The 23,483-nt window shown below is 42.7% G+C and overlaps 1 protein-coding gene and 1 long non-coding RNA gene across 3 annotated transcripts; one reads left to right on the forward strand and one right to left on the reverse strand.

The window, feature by feature from the left end:
• Positions 1–5,236: 5,236 nt before the first annotated feature.
• On the reverse strand, positions 5,237–7,476 carry LOC309656891. Of its 2 annotated transcripts, none has more exons than XR_014261584.1 (2): positions 7,391–7,476; positions 5,237–5,548 (listed from the first exon to the last, which is right to left on the reverse strand). It is a non-coding gene; the product is annotated as an uncharacterized lncRNA (long non-coding RNA). The 2 variants fall into 2 exon arrangements; XR_014261585.1 differs by having other exon boundaries at positions 5,237–5,534; positions 7,391–7,468.
• On the forward strand, positions 7,462–21,993 carry AMACR (alpha-methylacyl-CoA racemase). The gene is made up of 5 exons (XM_082453829.1): positions 7,462–8,023; positions 10,207–10,350; positions 11,718–11,878; positions 14,929–15,115; positions 21,473–21,993. Exons 1-5 carry the CDS (start codon positions 7,765–7,767, stop codon positions 21,880–21,882), a joined length of 1,161 nt encoding a protein of 386 aa, XP_082309955.1. The 5' UTR covers positions 7,462–7,764; the 3' UTR covers positions 21,883–21,993.
• Positions 21,994–23,483: the final 1,490 nt, after the last annotated feature.

The following is a 23,483-nucleotide window of genomic DNA, read 5'->3' on the forward strand; positions in this document are numbered from 1 at the left end:
GAAAGCACTTTGGGCTGGCAAATAAGTCCCAAGTGTGAAGAAGAGTGGGTAGTATAGATGGTGGGAGAAGGCCAAGGTAATTATCATAGTTTCATAATTTCACCAACGACCAGAGTTATATCTGGAAGGCTGATTTTACGAGTCTTCCTAAAACTGAGGCTCTGAAAAGGAGATGGTAGGTAGGTGTCATGGGAAATTTAAATGTATCATCTAAGCAACCAACTTTACAATTCTAAACCCCAAATGGAGGCAAACTCTACAAATGAAACACATGGGTGTCTGCTTGCTGCAGAAATGCAGTACAGGGTAGAATAGCTTCACATAATGATTAGGTTGGGTGATTTTCCAGTGTAGAAAAGGCTACATTTGAACCTTGGACAACGAATAACTTATACTGAAGGAATTTTATTGAGCATATTGTGAGTAAAAGCCGAAGTCAATAATATTCAAACAGAGGATAGAATGATCAAATGTAAACTACAAAGGGTCTGGCTGGAATTGATAAACATCTACTCTGGGCAAAGGTACTGTGGTATTCCAGGAGTGACTCAGCATTTAAAGTCCAAGTCTTACCTTCCATGAGTTTTCAACTCAGTGAAGGAAGATAAGTAAAAAGGGGAAAGTGCATGGATGTGTGGATGAAGAATATTATAATATCACTTGCCACATCAGGAAACAAAGGATATTGCAGCCATCAGGCCATCAGCTACTGCAGCTGTGAGGGAACTCAGGATGGAGAAAAACAGGATCCTGGCCCTAGATGGCTAAGGTGCACATCAAAGGCACCTGTCACCTGCAGACGCCCAGGTGTTACGGGACTTTTCCCCAGTCTTCTAGGAAGGGAGGATGGGAACTCAGCCCTGCCAGAAACTAGAAACCAGATACTGGACCAGAATTCGAGTTCTCTGCCCACCAGAGGTGATCAGCCTCCATCCCTCAGGTCAGGCTGAGGCCCTTCAACCAGACTCCTGCGTCCAGGACCAGGACAGAAGAAAAAAGGGTAGGATAGGAGGGGTTGGAAAGAGGAAAGGGAGAGGGAAGGGGAAAGAGGTCAATAAAGTTCCTTACCCAGAGTTCCTTGTTGGGGCTCTCTGGCCAGTCGTCTGAGTCAGGAGGAGACCAAGGATAAAACGGTCCTGGTTGCAGCCTCTGAGTCTGGTCCATCAGCAGGCAAACTGTTCCCTGACTATTCCGAGTGGTCAGGATGTCAGTCGTAGAGAAGAACAGATCCTGCCAGAGTGGCCATTTTTTGCAGGAAGGGGGACCCCTTCCAGGGCCTGGGAGTGGACTCTTGTCTAACACTTAGAAATGAATTGTCCGAGGAGACACGTGCTGACAAAGCAAGAGACTTTATTGGGAAGGGTAGAGAGCAGCAGGGTAAGGGAACCCAGGAGAACTGCTCTGCCATGAAGCTCTCAGTCTCGGGTTTTATGGTGATGGGATTAGTTTCCAGGTTGTCTCTGACCAATCATTCTGACTCAGGGTCCTCTCTGGTGGCGCATACATCATTCAGCCAAGATGGATTCCAGCAAGAAGGATTCTGGGAGGTTGGTAGGACATATGGACTGGCGACTCCTCTCTCCTTTTGAACTTTCCCAAATTCTTCTGGTTGGTGGTAGCTTATTAGTTCCACATTCCTTACCAGGACCTCCTTTTGTAAGATAACTCATGCAAGTGGCTACTATCTTGCCTGGCCAGGGCAGGTGGTTAGCTTTGTTAGTGGTTCCCCTAAAAAAGCTATGCCAGAAAACTCATCTAAAATGGGACAAGGTCTTGCCAATTGCTCTCCGTATGCTGGTGGCCCCTAGAAGTGGGCTAGGATTGAGCCCTTATGGAATTATATACAGGGGACTACTCCTGATGCCAAAATCTTGGCTCTCTGTTCAACGATGTCGAACAGAAATACAGAAACAGAGTTACAGAGGAGAAAGAAAGAGTGGCTTTGTTTCTTTGCCAGACAAAGAGGGAACACAGTAGGCCAGCGCCTCAAGATCTGTGCCCCCCTCCCTTGGGAATAGGGAGAGGTCTTATAGTCGGGGCTCCTGGTCAGGGGTGTGTGATAAGGATCAACACGGTAACAGTCTTGCATTCTTCTTTCTTCTGCAGAGTTTCAAAAGGGTGGGGTTGCTGACAAGATTTGGGTGTGTACAGGGTCTCAGGTGGTGGGTCTCCTAATCTAGATGAGCTTTTCTGCTCCCTTTAATCTTGCCTTAGGTGGTTTCCTGGCTGCTCCTCCCTTGATTAGCATCTGTTCAAATCTGCCCTTTGGAACTCAGGGAAGGTGATGGAGGCTGGAGTCTTGCCTACAAGAAATGTGGGACAAAAAGGCCTCCATGCCTGGGAGCCCCATAGGGCCCCACTCGGTTTCACTCTTAGCTCCTAAGAGTAAAGAAAGAGAAACATTTCTAACACAGGAGGTAAAAGTTAAACAGTAAGTTCAAAACCATGGGTACATCACACCAGAGCAAGAAGATTGCCAGCGACTGACCAGCCGAGCCCGCCTAGAGCCAGTGAGCAGACTCCCGACATCTCACCCTTTGGGAAACTTTAAGTATTTGTTCTGACAAACTGAATGAAAATTCTGTTTTCTTATCGTTTCTCATACCTTCTACCTATAGATTCATATGCTGGTCCTTTCGATAATTCTAACTGCTAGATATGTGGTCAGCTTCCTATTTCCAGGTCTTCGGGATTGCCTTGAAGGGTTTTCCCCATACAGGGAATGGTTTGGAAACAACTGGCTTCAGACTTATTCTCTGATTTCCTAAGGAAATGAGATCTATTCTACTAAAGTTCTGGATGTCACTCCTCTTACCTCTAACTGGGTCTGTTGCACCAAAATGGCAGTATTACCAAGTCCAAGCTCTCTCTGCTCGCCACACGACAGGCCAATAAATCCGAGACGAGGTGTTGAGGCAAGGAATAGCGACTTTATTCGGAAAGCCAACAGACCAAGAAGATGGCGGACTAGGGTCCCGGAAAAACCATCTTATCAGGGTGTGGATGCCAGTTTCTTTTATAGAACAGAAAGGGGGAGGAGGTGAGGATGTAAAGTAAAAAGGCCATTTATCTTGCAAAACATCTCCTCTCATGGCATCGCATGGGGAGGGAATGTGTTAATTTCTTCTTTTCTGCAGCCATTCACAAATGGGTAGGGTCAGAATGTCTCTCTGTGAGGTAAAGGGGCACGGTTCCCTATGGCAGGCCATTATGTATGCTTACAGCTATAGGCAGTGATTATAATAACAAAAGCAATGAAAAGCAAAGGTTAAAGTAAAAGGAACAGATCCAACATGGAGTCAGAATTGGCTCTTCCCTGTTACAGCGGAACAAGGGATTGAGATCTTAATCATATAAGACTCGGATCCAGGACTTGGAACTCAAATATTTCTAATTCGGTATCTATTCCCCCAAATTTAGGCAGGACTGAAACCGTGAACCTCAGATTGGGACATGAACCCACGTGCCAGGGCTAAAACTCAGCCTAAACCCAGATGGGGACTTGAACCCACGCAGCTGGGACTCAAACCGAGCCAAAACCCACAGTCTTCCAACTGAAATCACACACCTGGTTTCAGGACTTAATGAAGCTCAGGCTCTTGATGTCTCATTGCAGAAAGAATTCAGTGAGCGACAAAGTGATGGGTAAGAAGTGGGTTTATTTAGAGAGAAACACACTCCACAGAGTGTGGGGCATCTCAGAGGGTGAGAAAGGCACCAGGGTATGGGGTTATCAGTTTTTATAGGGGTGGGTAATTTCATAGGCTAATGAGTGGGAGGAGTATTCCAGCTATTTGGGAGGGGAGGGGGAGGGGCGGGCATTTCCAGGAATTGGGCCACCGCCCACTTTTTGATCCTTATGGTCAGCCTTGGAACTGTCATGGTGCCTGTGGGTGTGTTATTTAGCTTGCTGATGTGTTACAGTGAGCATATACTGAGGCTCAAGGTCCAGTGGAAGTCGACTTGTCTGCCATCTTGGACCCATTTGGTTCTAATCAGTTTATGTCATGTCCTTGGGCTATGTCATTCTTTTGAAGGTTGTGCCCTGCCCCCTTCCCTCCTATTTCAGGACTACGCCCCATCTCAGCAGGAAGTAGTCACAGCACTGGTAGCCCCATTCCCTGAAAGATTTGGGGAAAGCTAAAACCGAAGTGCGGATTAAAACTGAGTCCCCCTAAAACTGAGTTCCTCTGCTGAGTTTATGATTAACATCTCTATCCGAAACAATTGTTCCCTTTTCTCATCCAACATCTGTTCTCCTCAAGATTGAGGAGTATCAAAGAAAAGGGGGGAGTGAAACCGAGCGGGGCCCTGTGGGGCTCCTGAGCACGGAGGCCTCTTTTTGTCCCCCATTTCTTGTAGGCAAGACTCCAGCCTCCATGACCTTCCCTGAGTTCCACAGGGTAGATTCAAACAGTTGCTAATCAAGAGAGGAGCAGCCAGGAAACCACCTGAGGCAAGCTCCTCAAGATTAGGAGACCCTGAGACCCTGCACACACCCTAATCTTGTCAGCAACCCCACCCTTGGGAAGTATTGTCATAAAACTCCTCATCAAATCCTCCTGGGTTGGGACACATAATTTTTCGGGGCAGGAGCCCACTGTGTCCCCCTTTGCCTGGCAAAGTAATAAAGCTATCCTTTTCTACTTCACCCAAAACTCTGTCTCCGAGATTTGATTTGACACCAGTGTACAGAGAAGCTGAGCTTTCGGCATCATCCCTGGCCACAGGATTAATTATGCTAAATAAATCCAGAATTTAGGAAGTATGGTTCCATAGCTAAGTAACTCTCTGGGATATAAGATAGTCTGTTTGGTGACCTGAGAACCTCATTAGAGACCTCATCTATAATCATGGGTCAGAGGGTGTATTAGTTTGCTAGGGCTGCCATAACAAAATACCACAGACTGGATGGTTTAAACAACAGAAATTGATTTTCTCACAGTTCTGGAGGCTAAAAGTCCAGGATCATAGGGTCAACAGGTGTGGTTTCTTTTGAAGCTTCTCTTTCTGGCTTGCAGATGGCTGCCTGCTGCTCTGTCCTCACAAGATTGTCCCTTGGTCTGTGTTTTCCGTGTCCTAATCTTTTCTTATAAGGACACCAGTCATACTGGATTAGGACCCACCCATATGACCTCATTTTATCTTAATTACCTCTACAGGCCCTATCTCCAAATGTTGCCGAAATCTTGGCTTCTCTGTGCACTGATGCCAAACAGAAATACAGAGACAGAGATTTTGAAGGATGAGAGAGATGGCTTTATTTTTCTGCCAGGCAGAAGGGAAGACACAGCAGGCTAGTGCCTCAAGAACTGTTCCCCCTCCTTGGGGAATCCAAGAAGATTTTATACGTGGGGCTCGCAGTCAGGGGGTGGGTATGTGATAAGGATCAAAGTAGTGAAGGTCTTGCATTCTTTTTCCTTTGCATTATTTCAAAACAGTCATAGCTGACGTCAGGCAGCCCAGTAATTGGGGTCCGGCATTCTGGTAATTGGGTTCATTTGTCTCTGGTTTATCGGCCAGCAACCTTCTCTCTGAAATGCAAAAGCTACAGGGGGTGATTTGTTACAAGGGGGCATAGGGAATGTAAGCCCTGGGATGTAATAAGGTTAGGGAGTGATAGGCACAGGATGTAACTCACGCAGAGTTAGGGGTGATAGGTGCAGAATGTAATTTACATAGTGTCAGGGAGTGAGGTTAGTTTTGTGAAGTACAAATCTAGTTACAGATACTACAGATTAGTGACAGTTAAAATAAAACTAAGAGTGATTAACTCTTTCAGGCCAGGTTACGTTTCTTCTCTAGCTTGTTCACTGTTCCCTTTGTTTTCCTTGCTCTCAGGAAAAGGAAAACTTCATTTCTATTTTTGCTGCAACACAAATACAGTCACATTCTGAGTACTGGGATTAGGACTTGAATATATGAATGTTAAAGGGACACAATTCAGCTTGTAACAGGGGGTATGTGTCCAATGAAGGAAGGAAGGACCTGTAGCGTCAAGTGAGATTTCCCAGACCTCTGCTTTGTCTGATCATGTCTCTGCGGACTAAAAAAGTATTCACAACCTAAAAGTTGAGAGTTATGTTTCATTTGGCAGGAATTTTTAGGACTTCAAGCCTGGGAGGCAGCATCTCAAGTAACCCTGAGAGAACTGCTCAGGAATTCTGAGGTGAGGGAGAGCTAGGATATATAGGAGTTTTGCAACAAGGGGCAGGTAGTCGGAACATCAAAAGATTACTGTTAATTAAAGAAAACCAGATATCCGGAGTTAAGGAATTTAGCGCTTTTCTATGTATGGGAAGATGCAAGAGTCTGGGCTCACTGAAATCATTCCTTTGAAATGCACCTCAGCTATCTGGGGCCAGTATCCTGTGTTTTTACATCCGGAGTTTCCTTGGGGCTCACCATAGGCAGTGGCTGCAGCTTGATGGCTGCTAGATGGCAGGTATTCTTCCCTTCCTGAGTTCCTTCAGGGCCACCAGCTCTGGCAGTGGCTGTAATCACTGATGACTGTGACATCCTTTGTCTACCAGTTAGGCAGGAGATATTCCATTTATCATCTCCATGATCTGCATCTTTGACCTTATTAGTAAAGCTTGATGCTGGTAAGATATCTGATTCATGTGAATCTGATCCTGGGCGTTAGCACCAGCTGTATCTGTACTGTTTAGTTTTTAGAAAAATAGACTGGGAGCCACTATTAAAAAATATTAGTGCCTGCATCTGGATGTCTGCTATAGCACTTTTTGTAATTTTCTTTCTTTAAGTTTCTCAAAATAAAAATAAAACAAGAGGATAGGGGTAAGGAAACATATGCTTGAGCAAAGGTAGGAACATGGGATAGAGGGGGACAAAAAGGTGTTAAATTAATTAAACAAGGAAGCCATTAGACTGATGTGGCTCTAATGCCCTGGGCAGCCTCTGTAAGCAGGCCGAATCTAACCCTGTAAATGCCTCCAATTTCAGAAATCAAAGGTAAGAACCAAACGCAAACAGCCAACTAGGCTTCAACGTATAGCCAATGAATAATTTCCTTGCCTTGCCTTTACTCTATAAAAGTCTCTCCTTAGTTCCTGGAGCACCCCTAACTGAAAGGAGTAGGCCTATTTGTGATTATTTTATTGTACTTTTAAAAAATGTGCATTAAAATCTAAAACTCCAAGCCGTAATTGTCTGTAGAAATGGCAGGTGACAAATTTAAAAATATTTTTAAACCTCTCTGATTTGGCTCTGATGAGCACCGCACGCTCAGATGTTCTTTTGATATTCCACTATACGCAAGCCATCTGTGGGTGAATCATCGGGTGGCTAAGAAAGAAGAACGGTGAAGAAGACAGTCTGCAGCCCACCGAAAAAAATACTTCAGCATTGTTCTTAAATATTTATGTACTTTTAATTTCTCCAGGGCCGGAGAGGTTTACGAACCCAAAGCGCACAACAACTGGGATCGCAACAGCGAGAGTAAAAGCGTCCGGAGAAGTCGGTGACCATCCACGGGCTCTCCAGGTCAAGCCCGCTCACGATTTACGATTCCGCAAAGTTAAAAAAAACGATCCCTCCGCCAGCCCACTAGCGGACCCGGACCCGGGGAGGCGGGGCCAGGAAACGCACCAATGCGCAGACGCCGCGGCCGCACGCAGGCGCACAAGGGAGAGGCCACGAGGGCGGGGTCACGAGGGACGGAGGGAGCGTGCGACAGAGGAGGGCCCCAGGCCCGAGTGACTGAGGTTGGGGTCGCTCCGTCTTTTACGCCTTCGGAAGGAGATGCGGGTGCCCATGGCTTTGCAGGGCGTCTCGGTCGTGGAACTGGCCGGCCTGGCCCCGGGCCCGTTCTGCGGTATGGTCCTGGCGGACTTCGGGGCGCAGGTGGTGCGTGTGGACCGGCCGGGCTCCCGCGGCGACCTGAGCCGGATGGCCAGGGGCAAGCGCTCGCTGGCCGTGGACCTGAAGCGGCCGCGGGGAGCGGCGGTGTTGCGGTCGCTGTGCGCCCGGGCGGATGTGATGCTGGAGTCCTTCCGCCCTGGTGAGCCCCAGATCCCGACGCGACGCGAGACCGGACGAGGGGCGGTCCCAGAAGAAGGGAGGCCGCCGGACATTTGGGGTTGGCCTGGCACACCTTTGCCCTGTTGCCACCCGAGCCCTTTCCGTCCCTGTCTGCCTAGACCTTTCTGTTGCATTTGATATTGTTGCTGATCGTTCGCCCCCGAGACGGTCTTCCATACTTGGACTCCGAGATACTGCTGTTGCCTTTGCTTTTCTCATACCTCTCTGACTCCTTCCCAGTTTCTCTTTTTTTGAGTCACCCTATTATAGTTGCCATTCTTAATTATTTGAGGATCGTGAACCCTATGAGAAACGATCGAAAGCCATAGATTCTCTCCCCGGAAAGCTGCATATAGGTACATAGACATTTTGCTACCGTTTGGAGCTTGATGTACCTCATAAGGCCATCCACGGACCCAGGACAACTCCCTGCCTTAAATGCTGGTGTTCCCAAGTTCCAGCTTCTGCTCAATTTCCTTTACACTCTGCTTCTTGGAGCCACCTTATCCATTTCTATTATTTTTACTTTTTACAGGCAGATGTTGGCCAAATCTATAACTGTACGCCCTTTTAGAGCCACAGACTTCCGGAATACCCAGCTCCTGTCCATTTCTACTTAGCCTTCCCCCGGGCACTGCAGCTTCCACGTATTCCAAACTGAGCTCATCATCTTCCCTACTAAAATGGCATCTCCTCTTGGTGTTGTATTTCAGTGAATGGAACCAATGTCCACCCAGTTGCCTGAATCAGAAACTTGTACTTCAACCAGGACTCCAAATCTTCCTTTCCCCCTACCAGCTTTCAGTTATCACCAATCCCATCATTCTTCCTCCTTTCTATGACTCAGGATTCTTTCTCTTCATACCTGCTGCAGCTTCCTTGGCAGCGTTGTTAACAGCTTTTTTAAAGCTGACGTTTGGGTGTAGCACCACTCCGATCTATTCTTAGACAACTGCCACCGTCATCTTGCTCAAGTACAAATACAGAGCTTTGCCTGGTATATAACAGGAAGGCAGTAAATGTTTGGTGAATGAATTGAACGTCTGTGGGCGCCAGGCATATTTAAATGTGTCAATTCATTTACCCTCAGATTTGAGGATTATAACTAATAATTTAGTAATTAGGATTATGTCATAATTTAATAATACCGTATTTGAAGTTGAAGGCGGTTCAGCATGGTTAAATAACTTGTCCACAATCTTGGAATTAGGAGAAGGGTAGAGCTGTGAATACAGACATAGCTGCCAGGGGAGGGAATTGTGGCTGATGTTTATCTAGGTAGAGGAATAAAGTTCTTTTTATTTTATTTTATTTTTTATTGAAGTATACTTGATTTACAATGTGTTAATTGCTGCTGTACAGCAAAGTGACTCAGTTATACATATTTATACATTCTTTTTCATATTCTTTTCCATTAAGGTTTATCACAGGATATTGAATATAGTTGCCTGTGCTATACGTAGGACCTTGTTGTTTATCCATTCTGTATATACCAGTTTGCATCTGCTAATCCGAAACTCCCAATCCATCCCTCTCCCAACCCCCTACCCCTTGGCAACCACCACTCTAGGAACAGAGTTCTTTTGTAACTTATCATAGCTTTATGGAGGCAGAGGCACGTTATAAGCCTGTGGAAAGAGATGAGGCATGAATCCTGCCAGAGGAGCTTCTGAGCTGATAGGGAAGATGGAATATATACATACATAAGTATAGCAGGCACTGATGCAGATATAGACATAGAAAAGGTCCTGAGAGGAATAGCAGCTTCCAAAAGTGAATTTTTTGTCAAAGACCCAGAGTAACTTCCAAAAGAACAGACCATTTCTAATAAATGACTAAGGAGAGAATTTGGGGAACTATAAAGGGCCTGAATAAAGGGATGAAATGTCCACTCTGAGGATTGAAGATGCTTGGGTATGCCTGAAGGGATGCAGGGCAGTGCTGGAGGGAAGTAGCATTCTGGGGGTCGGGGGGAAGCCACACATTCCAGAAATGGGGACTTCACTCTTTGGGTCCTTAATTACTGGCAATACCCTATAAACCCACAACAAATGTTACTAGTTTTCCTTGCAAAAGTGCTGTTTTATGTTTGCCACAAAGAAGGGATTATACCCATCCTCAGTTCATGCTCTCTTAAAAAAAAAAATTGTAACTTTTCTCAAGGTGTGATGGAAAAACTCCAGCTCAGCCCAGAGATTCTGCAGAAGGAGAATCCAAAGCTTATCTATGCCAGGTTGAGTGGATTCGGCCAATCAGGAAGATTCTCTAGGGTAGCAGGACATGACATCAACTACTTGGCTTTGTCAGGTATGTTGAAAAAAATAATTTCTCTACACTTTTTATTTTGTTGCCAGTCAAGATCTACAGTTACACTTATTAAAAAGAATTTTTTTAGAGTGAAGATTTAAATATTTACTGGAATCAATAAAGAGCATGTGGTTGTTTAAAAGGGTTGGTTTGTCTTGGAACAGTCATTCTCAGCCTCCCCCTGCCTTCACACATAGGAGGGGTAATGTGCTCACTAGTAACCTTTACTGACAACATTTGTGAAGTTAATTCTCCAGCAAGCCCCTGCTAGGAAGTAAGAGACTTGTTGGTAGTAGAAATGGTTGCTGTGTATTTTGCAAAGATATAGTTTGATTTTGATTCCCTTCCTCCCTCACTTTATTGAGAATCATTGACTGAGTCATGATTTTAGAAATTCTATGAATAGTAGAAAAAGCCCATGGTTTTCAGGTCATAATATCACCTTACTAGAGTTTTTGCCTGTAAGAACATATCTTAGGGCTTCCCTGGTGGCGCCGTGGTTAAGAATCTGCCTGCCAATGCAGGGGACATGGGTTCCATCCCTGGTCCGGGAAGATCCCACATGCTGCAGAGCAACTAAGCCCATGCACCACAACTACTGAGCCTGCACTCTAGAGCCCACGAGCCACAACTGCTGAGCCCACGAGCCACAACTACTGAAGCCCGCATGCCTAGAGCCTGTGCTCTGCAACAAGAGAAGCCACTGCAGTGAGAAGCCCGTGCACCACAACGAAGAGTAGCCCCCGCTCACTGCAACTAGAGAAAGCCCACATGCAGCAACGAAGATCCAACTCAGCCAAAAATAAATTAAAAAAAAAAAAAAAGAACATATCTTAGAATGGCCTAATTCTAGATTTCTAAGAACTGCATTGCTGAGTCAAGGAAGTCTCAGATTTTCTGTGTGTACACATTTAAAGGTTGAGGAAAAGAGTGAGTGTAGAGTTGGCTTTTCTCATCTATTTAAAAATTTAATTCCTTTTCTTTTTCTTGTGTTTATTTTCTTGCATCTCTTTCTAATAAGAATGGAAGTGCATTATACTGTTGTTAAGCCATAAAGTGCTAAGTGGATAGCAACCATTTCCCCCCCAAAACCCAGTGAATAAAAACTTAGCAACAGAATTCTGAAAATGTTAGTTGGAATAAAGTTTTAGAGAAAGCAAAAAAGTCAAACAAGGAACGTGGTTAGAAGGAAAGCCTTCTTATAAATATGCTGAACAGGTTTAGGTTTAGAAAAGCATTAGGTTATTAGTTTTCACTTACAACTAGTAACTACAGAGATTGGTTTTCCCCCTAAAATGTTCATGTATTTATATAAAAGAGGCATTAAATTTACAGTTAGTGTTCCCCAATTTTTTTTAATGGTATAGGTGTTTTATCAAGAATTGGCAGGAGTGGTGAGGCTCCATATGCCCCGCTGAATCTCCTGGCTGATTTTGGTGGTGGTGGCCTCATGTGCACACTGGGCATCCTGATGGCGCTATTTGAACGCACGCGCTCCGGCAAAGGTCAGGTCATTGATGCAAACATGGTAAGTGTTGATTGGGGGAAATGATAAGCCTACTAGTTGTTCCTGAGGTCGATATATGGCTGCCTCAAATCCTCTTCTGAGCAAGACAAGAGATAAATGGGCTTTGAAATTTGAATCCAAGTTACCAAGGGTGGCCTTTTCTTTAAAATAGCTTCATATCTTTGACATGTGTCAGAATGTCATATTTTGATCATCTGTTTGTGGAGTCAATCTTCTAAACTTTTCATGACTCACCTGATTTCTATGTTGTGTTTCAACAATTTTCCCCGTGCTGTCTCTTGTGCTTAGAATATGGTTTTCAAGAAATCTTCATTCAAAACTGGGCTCAGGGGGCTTCCCTGGTGGCGCAGTGGTTGAGAGTCTGCCTGCCAATGCAGGGGACACGGGTTCGGGCCCTGGTCTGGGAGGATCCCACATGCCGCGGAGCGGCTGGGCCTGTGAGCCACAGCTGCTGAGCCTGCGCGTCTGGAGCCTGTGCTCTGCAGAGGGAGAGGCCGCGATAGTGAGAGGCCCGCGCACCGCGATGAAGAGTGGCCCCCACTTGCTGCAACTGGAGAGAGCCCTCGCACAGAAACGAAGACCCAACACAGCCAAAAATAAATTAATTAATTAATTAAAAAAAAAAAAAAAAAAACTGGGCTCAGGAAGTCTCCCTTAGCAGGTAGAGAAGATTCTTAATGATGCTCAAGTAAAATGGACCAGTCTAGACCTTCCTGCTGCATTGTGTAGGGGAGACTCAAGTGTCATGATGCTTCGGTGTTTTTACCCTCATACACTTGCCTCATGTTATCCTAGGCACTTTTCCTGTGTGATTTCTCCTAATCCCCCAAACAACAATTTCACTTGGAGTACATTGTTATTTTAATGAAGAGGAAAGTAAAGCACAGAAATTTGCCCAAGTTCTCACAGCTAGTTGATGAGAGCCCAGTCCAGTGTCACTATACCTTTGCGTTTGGACAGATCTTTGGCGGTAGGGTGGATGGATTGGATGGAGACGACGCTGAGAGAGAAAGGCGAGTACTGAAATGGTTAATGGTAGAATGGGTCTGGATTTAAGGATTTACATTTGAGATGTAAAATTGCTGGGATTTGATGAGATACTGGCAATGAAGGGAGAGGGAGGGATCAAGGATGGCTCCCCCATCTCTGGCTTGGAAGACCCGGTGGATGGTGGCCCTGGCACCCCGGGGAGGACTGCTGAAGGAAGAGGCTGTGGGGGAAATAGATACCTTATTCTTTAAATTTTTTTTTTTTTTTTAAATTTTCTTGGCTGTGCCGCACAGCATGTGGGATCTTAGTTCTCCGAACAGGGATCGAACGCTCGCCCCTTGCATTGGAAGCATGGAGTCTTAACCACTGGACCACCAGGGAAGTCCCCAGATACCTTATTCTTTTGGGCCAGTAGTTTCCAAATGACTTTAGCAGCAGAATCCTTGATCCAGGCCTGCCTATGATGACCTAGAGTTGTCTCTTCATCGGACTGTTGCCTTAGAAACTAGAGTTAAGGTAACTGTGGAATGTGCAGTCCGTTTTACTGTGTTTACTCCTGATCTGGGGGAGCTCATCTGACCTGGGGGGCTGTGTGTTGGCATGCAGGCCATTGGCCTATGTGATGAGAACAATATAAAAGGTTGGGAAATTGAGGCTGCAGTTTCCCTGTGTCAAAGGCTCTGGTCTGTGGCAGCACACACTACATGTGGGTGAGGGGAGAAGAGAAGTATGTGCTGGGCAGCCTCATGATGAGATGAGGATTATAACTGCTGTGTCTCTTGTCCTGTATCCTCCTATGACACCAAGTAAAGGTGGAGTTAAATTAGAGCCTGTTTGTATCCTGAGTGAGCCAAACCAGACCCATAACACTGTTAGGACATCTTTTTTCAATAGACTCATCAGTACATCCAGTGTGTAAAAGAGATTGTATATGTATATATATGTGTGTGTCTATATGTGTGTTTGTGTGTGTATGTCTCAATGTGGGGACACTCTAAGATCTCTGTAACCCCATTTCAGAAAAAAGCACCACCCCAGGCCACTTACACAAACTCCACTACTTGGTGACAACAAATGTCGGATCCATGAATTGAAGTGTGCATGAGCTTCCTCAAGTTAAACGGGAAAACTGGGATGTATCTAAAGATATATTTTGTGTTTGTTTTACAGCCAGAATCTGTGAGAAGTCCCATGCTCACAGTTGGAAGGGGGCCCCTCCGTTGGTAACCTCAGAGACAAGGATGCTTTGATGGCCTTCTCCCTGTGGTGCCAGAATCATTAGGATCATAAAGCCATAAGGATAGGGAAGTAGTCTTCTTTAGATAGCCCAGTGCATCCAGCCTTGTGATAATCATACCTGAGTTTGTGAATCCATTCCCGTTACTTCAGGACTAGTGGGAAGTTGGCCTTCCCAAACTAGTTTGTCTGTACTCTGAAAACCCATATACCTGCCACCCATACTGTTATGTTTATTTTGTAACTTTCTAGTGATTATTAAAGTTAAGATATATTAAATACTCAAATTTGTTTTCTTGGCCTTGGAGTCAAACTAGAACAAACTAAATTTAGCTGTCATGTGATTTACCTTTAAAATGTGATATGCTTCATATATCTCTGTGTATGTGTTTGTAGGTATTGAGATCAGATGATAGATTTTTAAAAAAATCTTTTTGCTTTGTTTTCAACTTTTTTATCCTGACAGTTGTTAACATATATAAAAGTAAAGAGAATGTATAATGAACTTCCACGTACCCTCACTTAGCTTCAAAAATTATCAACATTCTGCCAATCTTATTTGAAAGGAAGAACAAAAGTAGTTCCTTTAAGTCTTTTCTGAACAGTATTCCCTGATCTGAATAGTGCAGAAACTCACTCTGTCACAAGCCTGCTCTAACTCACTTTCTTGAAATATCAAAGAAGTTGTATAATTAGATATAATCTTCCCTATATTCTAAGATAAACATTTTTATACAAATATTTTTTAAAAACTCAAGTAGAAATCTATCATGCTTTTTATAGTTGAATTGTCTGGATTCATACTGTATTCTGTTTCTTCAAAGGTGGAAGGAACAGCATATCTAGGTTCTTTTCTGTGGAAAACCGAACAAACAGGACTGTGGGGACAGCCTCGTGGACAGAACATGTTAGATGGTGGAGCGCCTTTCTACACAACCTACAGGACGGTGGACGGGGGGTTCATGGCTGTTGGAGCATTAGAGCCCCAGTTCTATGAGCTGCTGCTCAAGGGTGAGTACCTCTTTTCTGTGGATGTTTTTTAGACTCTATTTTGGAGTCTTTTGAAGTTCATGATGTCTTTTATTATATATCCACTTTATAATTAACTTAATTATAGCCATCATTATATTGTGGGGCACTTCCCCCATCTTTTAAATTGACAAGTAATTTTACAAGTCTGTAAAATAGCTCAGATTAAAAAAATAATAATCCTTTTTGTGGTAGTTCAGTGTTTTTATCACATTTCATACTCCGTAGTATTGGATATTTATCTTGCCCATGTGTGCCCACATCCTTTTCTTTCCTAGAAATGATCTACTGGTTCTACCAGTTTTTGTTCCTTGATAGATGTCCCTCGTGGTACTTCAGTGACGGGGTCACCAGAGCACAGAGAGACTTTGGTGAATGAGAATTTGTTGGAATATGTTACCATCACTTGATGCTTCTGCAGTTTACCTTTCTTGCAGATTCTTGTCTTATTGACATGTTGCCAAAAGTTAGCAGGAAAATTTGGGATCCCCTCTTCCCTAATTGATAATTGGACTGACGTTACTTTGTTCCTGTGAAATGCGAATTTAAAGTTTACAGATAATTTAGTATCTAAGAAGTTTTAGAATATACTCTGAAGCAGTGTGACAAGCTGGTTGCAGCACATTTATCTTTCAGCTTTAACTTTGGAGTTTTATCGCTGTGTTTGGTAGCTTTTCAGATGCGCAGTGCTACTCACAGTTATTTGTATATCGCTGAAATGATTGTTTTTGCTAGCATCAGAAAGCATTCTCTGATCAACTATATTAACTTCACCAACTTAACTATAAGTTAGAGAAACCATAGAACAAAATGGTTTATCTAGATCATAGAGGATGCCTTTCCGTCCAGAAATTAAGACTAAGACTAGAGGTCAATTCAGAATTCTGGGCAGAACAATGCTATACGAGGGGCTGAGTGGTGGGAACAACACTCCCACTCTGGGGTGCAGGGCCCTAGGAAGCAGCAGGTACATAACATAGTGGAGTCTGTGCCTTACAAAAACCTTGTGTTTTTGTCTATAGGGAATTTAAATATAATAATAAAATTAACTAATCTTCAGTGAAATTTTATTATCACCATGCACAGGCAATTCTAAATGACAGTTGCAACTGACTTTTTTTATTTTTTTCTGACAAATGTCTCAGGAATAGGGCAGTGTAAGCTCTGAGTCAGATCAAATAAAGACAAGCTCTGAGGATGGGGATTTTCAGGGCACTGTCAGACAGGCCAAACATTGGCGCTTCTCTGGGGATAGGATTTTGTGGGAGCTTCAAACTCATTTTGCCTCCTCTTCCTTGGCTGTTAACCTACTGGTTTTCACGACTACCATTGTTGAGAGCCTGTTGGTTTTCAAGGCTATCACAGAGCTGGGGAGAGAAGAATGAAATTAGCCTAAGTTTTAACACCACAAAGCTCACTGGTCTTACTGAGTTCAGTCGTTTTTTTTCTTAAATATGCTCCTTAGATTGTTGCAAGCTTTTAGTTAATTTCTAGAGTTACAAAAATGTTGATTCTGACAATTTGTGCCAGTGTTCTTGTTGCTTTCATGCAGGAGCCAATTTTTGAAGGTCCTTGCTCTGTTGTTTCAGAATTTAACTCCTCTCTGTGGTGTATTTTGTTGTTTTCTTAAAAACATACATGTTTAGAATGATCATTTCTAACATCCACACTCCACCTCATTTTATAGCAGGCAGACTGCTCCAGCCCTTGACTTGTGATCATCTTCTCCCGGGTTTCCTCTTTCTGAGTCTAAACTCTGTAACCCCTCCAGTTGTTTTGCAGTCACAGCCTTTTGTGGTATCTTTCATGTCCTCTCTCCCTTTAAAGTTCACTAAGGATCCTTAGCTGGCAGGTGGCTTGTGCTTTAGGTGGACTTAGCAAGTTCAGTCAGCTTTTGTTTAGTCTACATAGTCCATGCCGAAATGCCTCAGCATCTTCTTTCTTCTACAATATTGATTTGCAAAAATAGTACTTTTACTTGTCACATACACATTACTTCTCTCTCAGGCCCAACCGGACAAACCCCTATATCTGTAATGATTTTTTGAGGTAGTATTAATTTATTTATTTCACCTTATATACTGAGATCTTTGAGAACATACCTTCATTTAGCTCTCAGTATCTGAACATAAATGCACAAGGTTTTTGTAAGGCTCCGACTCCTCTGTGCTATGCCCCTGCTGCTTTCCAGGGCAAAGAAATCTGAAAGTACTGAGAATTTCATGACATCTTGAGACTCTTGTAGTAAATCAGATAAGCAATAGAGAATTTTTTAAAGTTGTTTTGAAATTTCAAAATGTTATTAAAAGAAAACCAGAAAATAACAAGTGTCGGTGATGATGTGGAGAAATCGGAACCCCGTGCATTACTGTTGTGAATGTAGAATTGTGCAGCCGCTGTGGAAAATGGTATGGTGGCTTCTCAAAAAATTAAACATAGAATTACCATGTGATCCAGCGATTCCACTTCTGGGTATATATCCAAAAGAATTAAAAGTGGGAACTTGAACAGATATTTGTACATCCGTGTTCATAGCATTATTTACAGTAACTAAAAGGTAGAAGCAACCAAGGTGTCCATCAACAGATGAATGGATAAACAAAATGTGATATATATAAAAAACAATGAAATATTAGTCAGCCTTACAAAAGAAAGAAATTCTGACATATGCTAAACATGGATGAACCTTGAAGACATGCTAAGTGAAATAAGCTAGTTACAGAAGGACAAATATTGTATTATTCCACTTATATGAGATACCTAGAGTGGTCAAATTCATAGAAAGTAGAACGGTGGTTGCGAGGATCTGGGGAAGCAGGGAATAGAGAGTTAGTGTTTAATGGGTATAGAGTTTCAATTCGGGATGATGAAAAGTTCTGGAGACAGATGGTGGTAATGGTTCCAGAACAATATGAATGTACTTAATGACACAGTACTGTATTCTTAATAGTGACTAAAATGGTAAATTTTATATTTTGTGTATTTTACCACAATTTAAAAAAATGAAAAAAATTCAAAATAATGTATTTTTTTAACGAAAAAAATGTAAACAATACAGAACTTGTAAAGTAAGAGGTAAAAATTCTCCCTTGTCCTTCCACTTTGGGAAAGTTTGGGATGTGGCCTTGAAGAACTTTCCCTGTGCACGTACAAACACAATTAAAATTTTTTTACAATTTATATGTAATCTATTTAATTATATAAATTTATAATTAGTAACTATTTTTATTCAAAAATATAGCTGACATCCTTTTTTGTCAGTACCAAAGATCTTCAGCCTCACCCTCTTTATATAGCAGCCATACCATATTCTGTGGTATACCTGTACTAAAATTTATTTAACCACTTCCTTATTCAAGTTAATTTACGTTTTTTCCAGGTTTACATTATAACACATAATGTTTATTGTATATTAATAAGCATTAATCTTTGTACATATGTAGTGCATACTTGGCAGCATGCATTTTTGACTGCTTAATATGTGCCTAATATTGTGTTACAGAGCAGAAAGTTTTTGACGTGTACTTAAAACAATAAATATTTTGTATAATTGTGTGTGTGTGTGTGTGTGTGTGGGTATACATGTACGTGTAAGGTAGTTTTTTGGAAATCAAAGCATATTTTCCCAAGTTTTAAATGGTGTCTGAGTCCCCAGGTCAGTCTCTGAAAGTCTTTGACTTATAATAGCAGAAATTTAATATTGATTGTACTATAAAAACTAGCCACAATCTACAATTGTGTTCTGTGGGGGAATGGATTCAGAGTTACGTATAGGCTGTCAGGAGCACAGGAAGCAGCCCACCCTAAACCACTGGTAGTTTATCCTGCGGCCTTGATGCGGGGTCCTGAGCTGGATGGGAAGTTGTGGGCTGAGAAAGGGTGATAGGACAATGGAAGAGCTGACGTGTCAGAGTTAGGGGTAGAGCCTGGGGTCTTTTGATTTCTAGTATTTTCCAGTATACAAACTATGATCTGTGTAATCTCAAGTATAGTGTTTGTTGGAGAACTATTGACTCCAGTTTTATTTAGTTTATGATTCTGATCACATTCTGATTTTTTTTTTTAAAAAAACTGTGTAAAAAAGCATGCAAATACGTTTCCAACAGTAGCTGTGGTCTACTTAAATGCTTTTGGCCAACTGCTCGTTTTATGTGTTTTTTAATCCCAGAGTTTGGGGCTATCAGGAAAGAGAAAGCAAAGTGAAAGACACCCTTAGAAACATTTCCTTATACATTATAGTGATAAACCTGAAACTATGGCTCCATATCTTTCCTGGTTTTGAACGGGACATGTGGCTACAGAGAAAAATGTACTTGTATATCCCACAGGTGTTTTTTCACAGCTGTTCAGAACTATGTAAGTTCTCCTCATATCCCTCAAAACACTAAGAAGAGCCTGCAGTATTCATGTCTTCTTACCTCCATAGGCACTTTTGCATCTTCAGAACAGATGACAATTGGTCATTGTTTTTCAACATGGTAGATAAAGAAAGGATGATAAAAGTGAGAATTACTTGATTAACTTGGCCAAACTTACGCAAAATATTATGCGTAATTTAAATTTAGAAACCCTCTTCTACAAGAGGGAATAAAAATGACAGTTACACCAAACCCCAACAAAGTGTCCCCTTGGGTAAAATTTAATCAGCACTGGAGTTTGGTTGTATCTACAGGGGTAGGTGCTTGTAGTCAATAAAGGAAGCACAGATCAGGTCATGGGCCAGAGAAGCCATCCTTCCTGTGATAGCCCCTGGCAGATGCTTTCATCCTCTCTGTCCCTTGTGTTGATGGGCCCTTCAAGGTTCTTCATGCTTGAGAGAGAAAAAAAGGCTCTGTGCCCCCTGTTGATTGGCTGGCTGATAATTTTCTGTCCTGTTTGCTGTAGGAACAATTTGCATGTGTCTTTGGTTACTTTACAAGTCCTTTGTTCCTAGGTCACAGCAGGGTTGTAAGAGAGTAATGAGTCAAATATCGCTGCCCTCCTAGAGCTCTTTTATTTGACGAAAATAAAGAGAAATGAACAGTATTTATAAAATTGCAATCTTGAATTTAATCATTTATCTTTATACTTCTTCCTTGAAAACGGAGGTACAGGCATACCTCACAGACTTTGTGGATTGGGTTCCAGACCACTGCAATAAAGAGACTATCTCAATAAAGCAAATCACATGAATTTTTTGGTTTCCCAGTACACATAAAAGCTATGTTTACATGATACTGCAGTCTATTAAGTATGCAGTAGCATTGTCTAAAAAAACAATGTACATACCTTAATTAAAAAATACTTTATTGCTAAAAAATGCTAACCATCATCTGAGCTTTCCATGAGTTGTAATCTCTTTGCTGGTGGAGGGTTTGAAATATTGCAAAAATTACCAAAATGTGACACAGAGGCACGAAGTGAGCAAATGCTGTTGGGAAAAATGGCACCCACAGACTTGCTCTACACAGGGTTGTCACAAACCTTCCATTTGTAAAAATGCAGTGTCTGTGAAGTGCAATAAAGTGAAGCACAATAAAACGAGGTCTGCCAGTAGTCTTGTATAAATGTGTTTAGATTTTAGCATTTGTAGGGTTTGGGAGCACTATATGAAATATGGGGGTTTTTTAATATAAATTTATTTATTTTATTTATTTATTTATGGCTGCGTTGAGTCTTTGTTGCTGCGCATTGGGTCTTTGTTGCTGTGCGTTGGGTCTTTGTTGCTGCGGGTGGGTTTTTCTCTAGTTGCAGCGAGCGGGGTCTACTCTTTGTTGCCGTGCGTGGGCTTCTCATTGCGGTGGCTTCTCTTGCGGAGCACAGGCTCTAGGCACGCGGGCTTCAGTAGTTGCAGCACGTGGGCTCAGTAGTTGTGGTGCACGGGCTTAGTTGCTCTGCGGCATGTGGGATCTTCCCGGACCAGGGATCGAACCTGTGTCCTCTGCATTGGCAGGCGGATTCTTAACCACTGCGCCACCAGGGAAGCACATGGAGTTATTTTAATTCAATATGACAGATAGTAACATCATGAGGAAATTTCTTTTTAAAAATCTACTCAGAAGGAAGAAGTCAGTTTCTGGAAACTAGACCATTAAAAATAGACTATTTTGGATGAAATGTAAGTAATAAAATCTTGGCAAAGACTTGGAAAGTCTGTTTTGAGTCCTGTTACCCCTACTACCTTCTCCAGCCTTTGGCTCCAACTTCAAGTTGAATTTGAATTTCTTCTTTTGACTCATTTGAGAAACCCTATAGAACATCCTGTTTTGGGCGAGCATAGTGAGTTCAAAACTCATTTTCACTGATTATATTTACTCTACCCAAAGCATACTAATTTAAGAAATTGTGTTTTTCTCTCAGGACTTGGGCTAAAGTCTGATGAACTTCCCAGTCAGATGAGCATAACTGATTGGCCAGAAATGAAGAAGAAATTTGCAGATATATTTGCAAAGAAGACAAAGGCAGAGTGGTGTCAGATCTTTGACGGCACAGATGCCTGCGTGACTCCTGTTTTGACTTTTGAAGAGGTTACCCATTGTGGTCACCACAAAGATCGGGGCTCATTTATTATTGATAGGGAGCAGGGTGTGAGTCCCCGCCCTGCACCCCAGCTGTCCAACACCCCAGCTGTCCCTTCGTCCAAAAGAGATCCTTTTGTAGGAGAACACACTGAAGAGATACTCAAAGAGTTTGGCTTCAGCCAGGAAGAGATCAGTCAGCTTAAGTCAGAGAAAATTATTGAAAGTAATAAACCAAGAGCTAATCTCTAAGTTCTAAGCGCCACAACTCAAACGAATTTGAATATTGCATTTACACTATAGAATAATACAAAAAATTATATGCATGGAAACATGAAAAAACAATATCACAGTGGTCCAGCTATTATAGAGTGATGATTGAATTTTGAAAACAGTTAACATCATGGCTTTTGACTTAGGAATATTTTTAGTTTGCCTGTACTAAATTGTGGCAGTTTTTCTGCCTTCCAATTTACTTGATTGGTTATATTTGTTGATTTAAAATATTTATATATTTATAATATACTTTAAGTGAATTAATATAATGCTTTTTATTAAATAAAGCTTTTTTCCCCCTAAAGTTTACTCATGCTTTTAAGTTTGTGAAAAACTTTCAAGAAAGTTCTTTAAATGGCACTAAAATCGCCTTTTGTTACTCCTTGAAATATTTTAGTCTCTACTGTTAACCAGAATGAATGTCCTTAGCTAGAAAAGTCTGATCCTTTTAATTTGGTAAGGAAGTCATTCAGCCAGTGTCTTGGAACTGGAATTTTAGAAAATGTCCTTGAGGTTTCCTTCAGATAATTGCCACCTCTCCATCGAGACCCGCTCCTGTGTGTAGCTGCCTGTTGGTATCATCCAAATGTGTCTCTTTATCAGTAAACTCCACCATCATGCATTTGAAAGTGTTACTAGACTTTTCCTCCTCTTACCAGTCTCCAGCTTCCACTCCTGTCCTGTCTCCCTCTGCCCCCAGTAGGCCCCCACGGCTTACACCTCACCTCATTTGGCCACTGTTCACATGTCCCTTATGGAGAGTCCTTTCCTGACCCCTGTCCAGGATGGCAGCTGCCTTGTCACTCGCTCTCCCCTCACCCTATTTTATTTTCCTTCACACTGTGTATCACTGCTGACACGCTGACTGACCCCAGCCCTCACTCCTTAACCAGTGCAGGCTAGAGCAGAAGCTTTATGAAGGACTTTGTAGGTTTCATTGCTAGGTTTCGTTGCTAAGTCCCCAGTTCCTAGAGTAGTGCCTGGCCCATGACTGGAAACTTTGTGAATATTTATTAAAGGACTGAAACTCAATAGTGAAGTGCTGTCAGTTCCACTTTCAGAGCTCCCATATCCATCCTTCTGCCCCTCTCCCATTGCTGCTTTCATCCAGACCCCTATTACCTCTTCCCTGGACTACTGTTCAGCTTCCCTACCCAGCTTTTCACCTTCATTTTTTTCCCCATCATGTAGCAAGTTCTGGATCTCATTTCTACACACAGCAACATCCAGAAGAAGAGAGTGTCTCAGGAGCCCTCAGCAAACCTTGTCTCGTGTCTCCTTGGATCTAGATAAGTCACAAGCCAGTCCTGCACCAGTCTTTGGCAGAGAGGGTAGGCTTATCCTTAGATAAAGCCAACCTGCTCCTGGAGCTCCCCTGGACTCAACTTCCTGGAAGCACGTGGGTGTTTGAGGGAGGGGTAGATTCCTGAAGCTAGTCCAGGTCCCATCAGGATGGGGGAGTGGAGAACAGATGTTACATCTGTGACATACAGTATCTCAGTTGCTCTTCAGTGATCACAAGGGGAAGGCAGGGCAGGTTTCTCCATTTTATAGATGTGGACACAAGCCTCAGATGG

The sequence above is a fragment of the Balaenoptera physalus genome (assembly GCF_965194825.1).
Source record: "Balaenoptera physalus genome assembly, chromosome: 3".
NCBI classification, from domain to species: Eukaryota; Metazoa; Chordata; class Mammalia; order Artiodactyla; family Balaenopteridae; genus Balaenoptera; species Balaenoptera physalus.

Bases quoted from the DNA above. Each gene is read 5' to 3' on its own strand.
- AMACR (XM_082453829.1), top strand. From the start codon at position 7,765: ATGCGGGTGCCCATGGCTTTGCAGGGCGTCTCGGTCGTGGAACTGGCC. The intron at 8,024-10,206 runs GTGAGCCCCAGA...ACTTTTCTCAAG, and splicing joins GCTGGAGTCCTTCCGCCCTG to GTGTGATGGAAAAACTCCAG. The intron at 15,116-21,472 runs GTGAGTACCTCT...TTTTTCTCTCAG, and splicing joins CTATGAGCTGCTGCTCAAGG to GACTTGGGCTAAAGTCTGAT.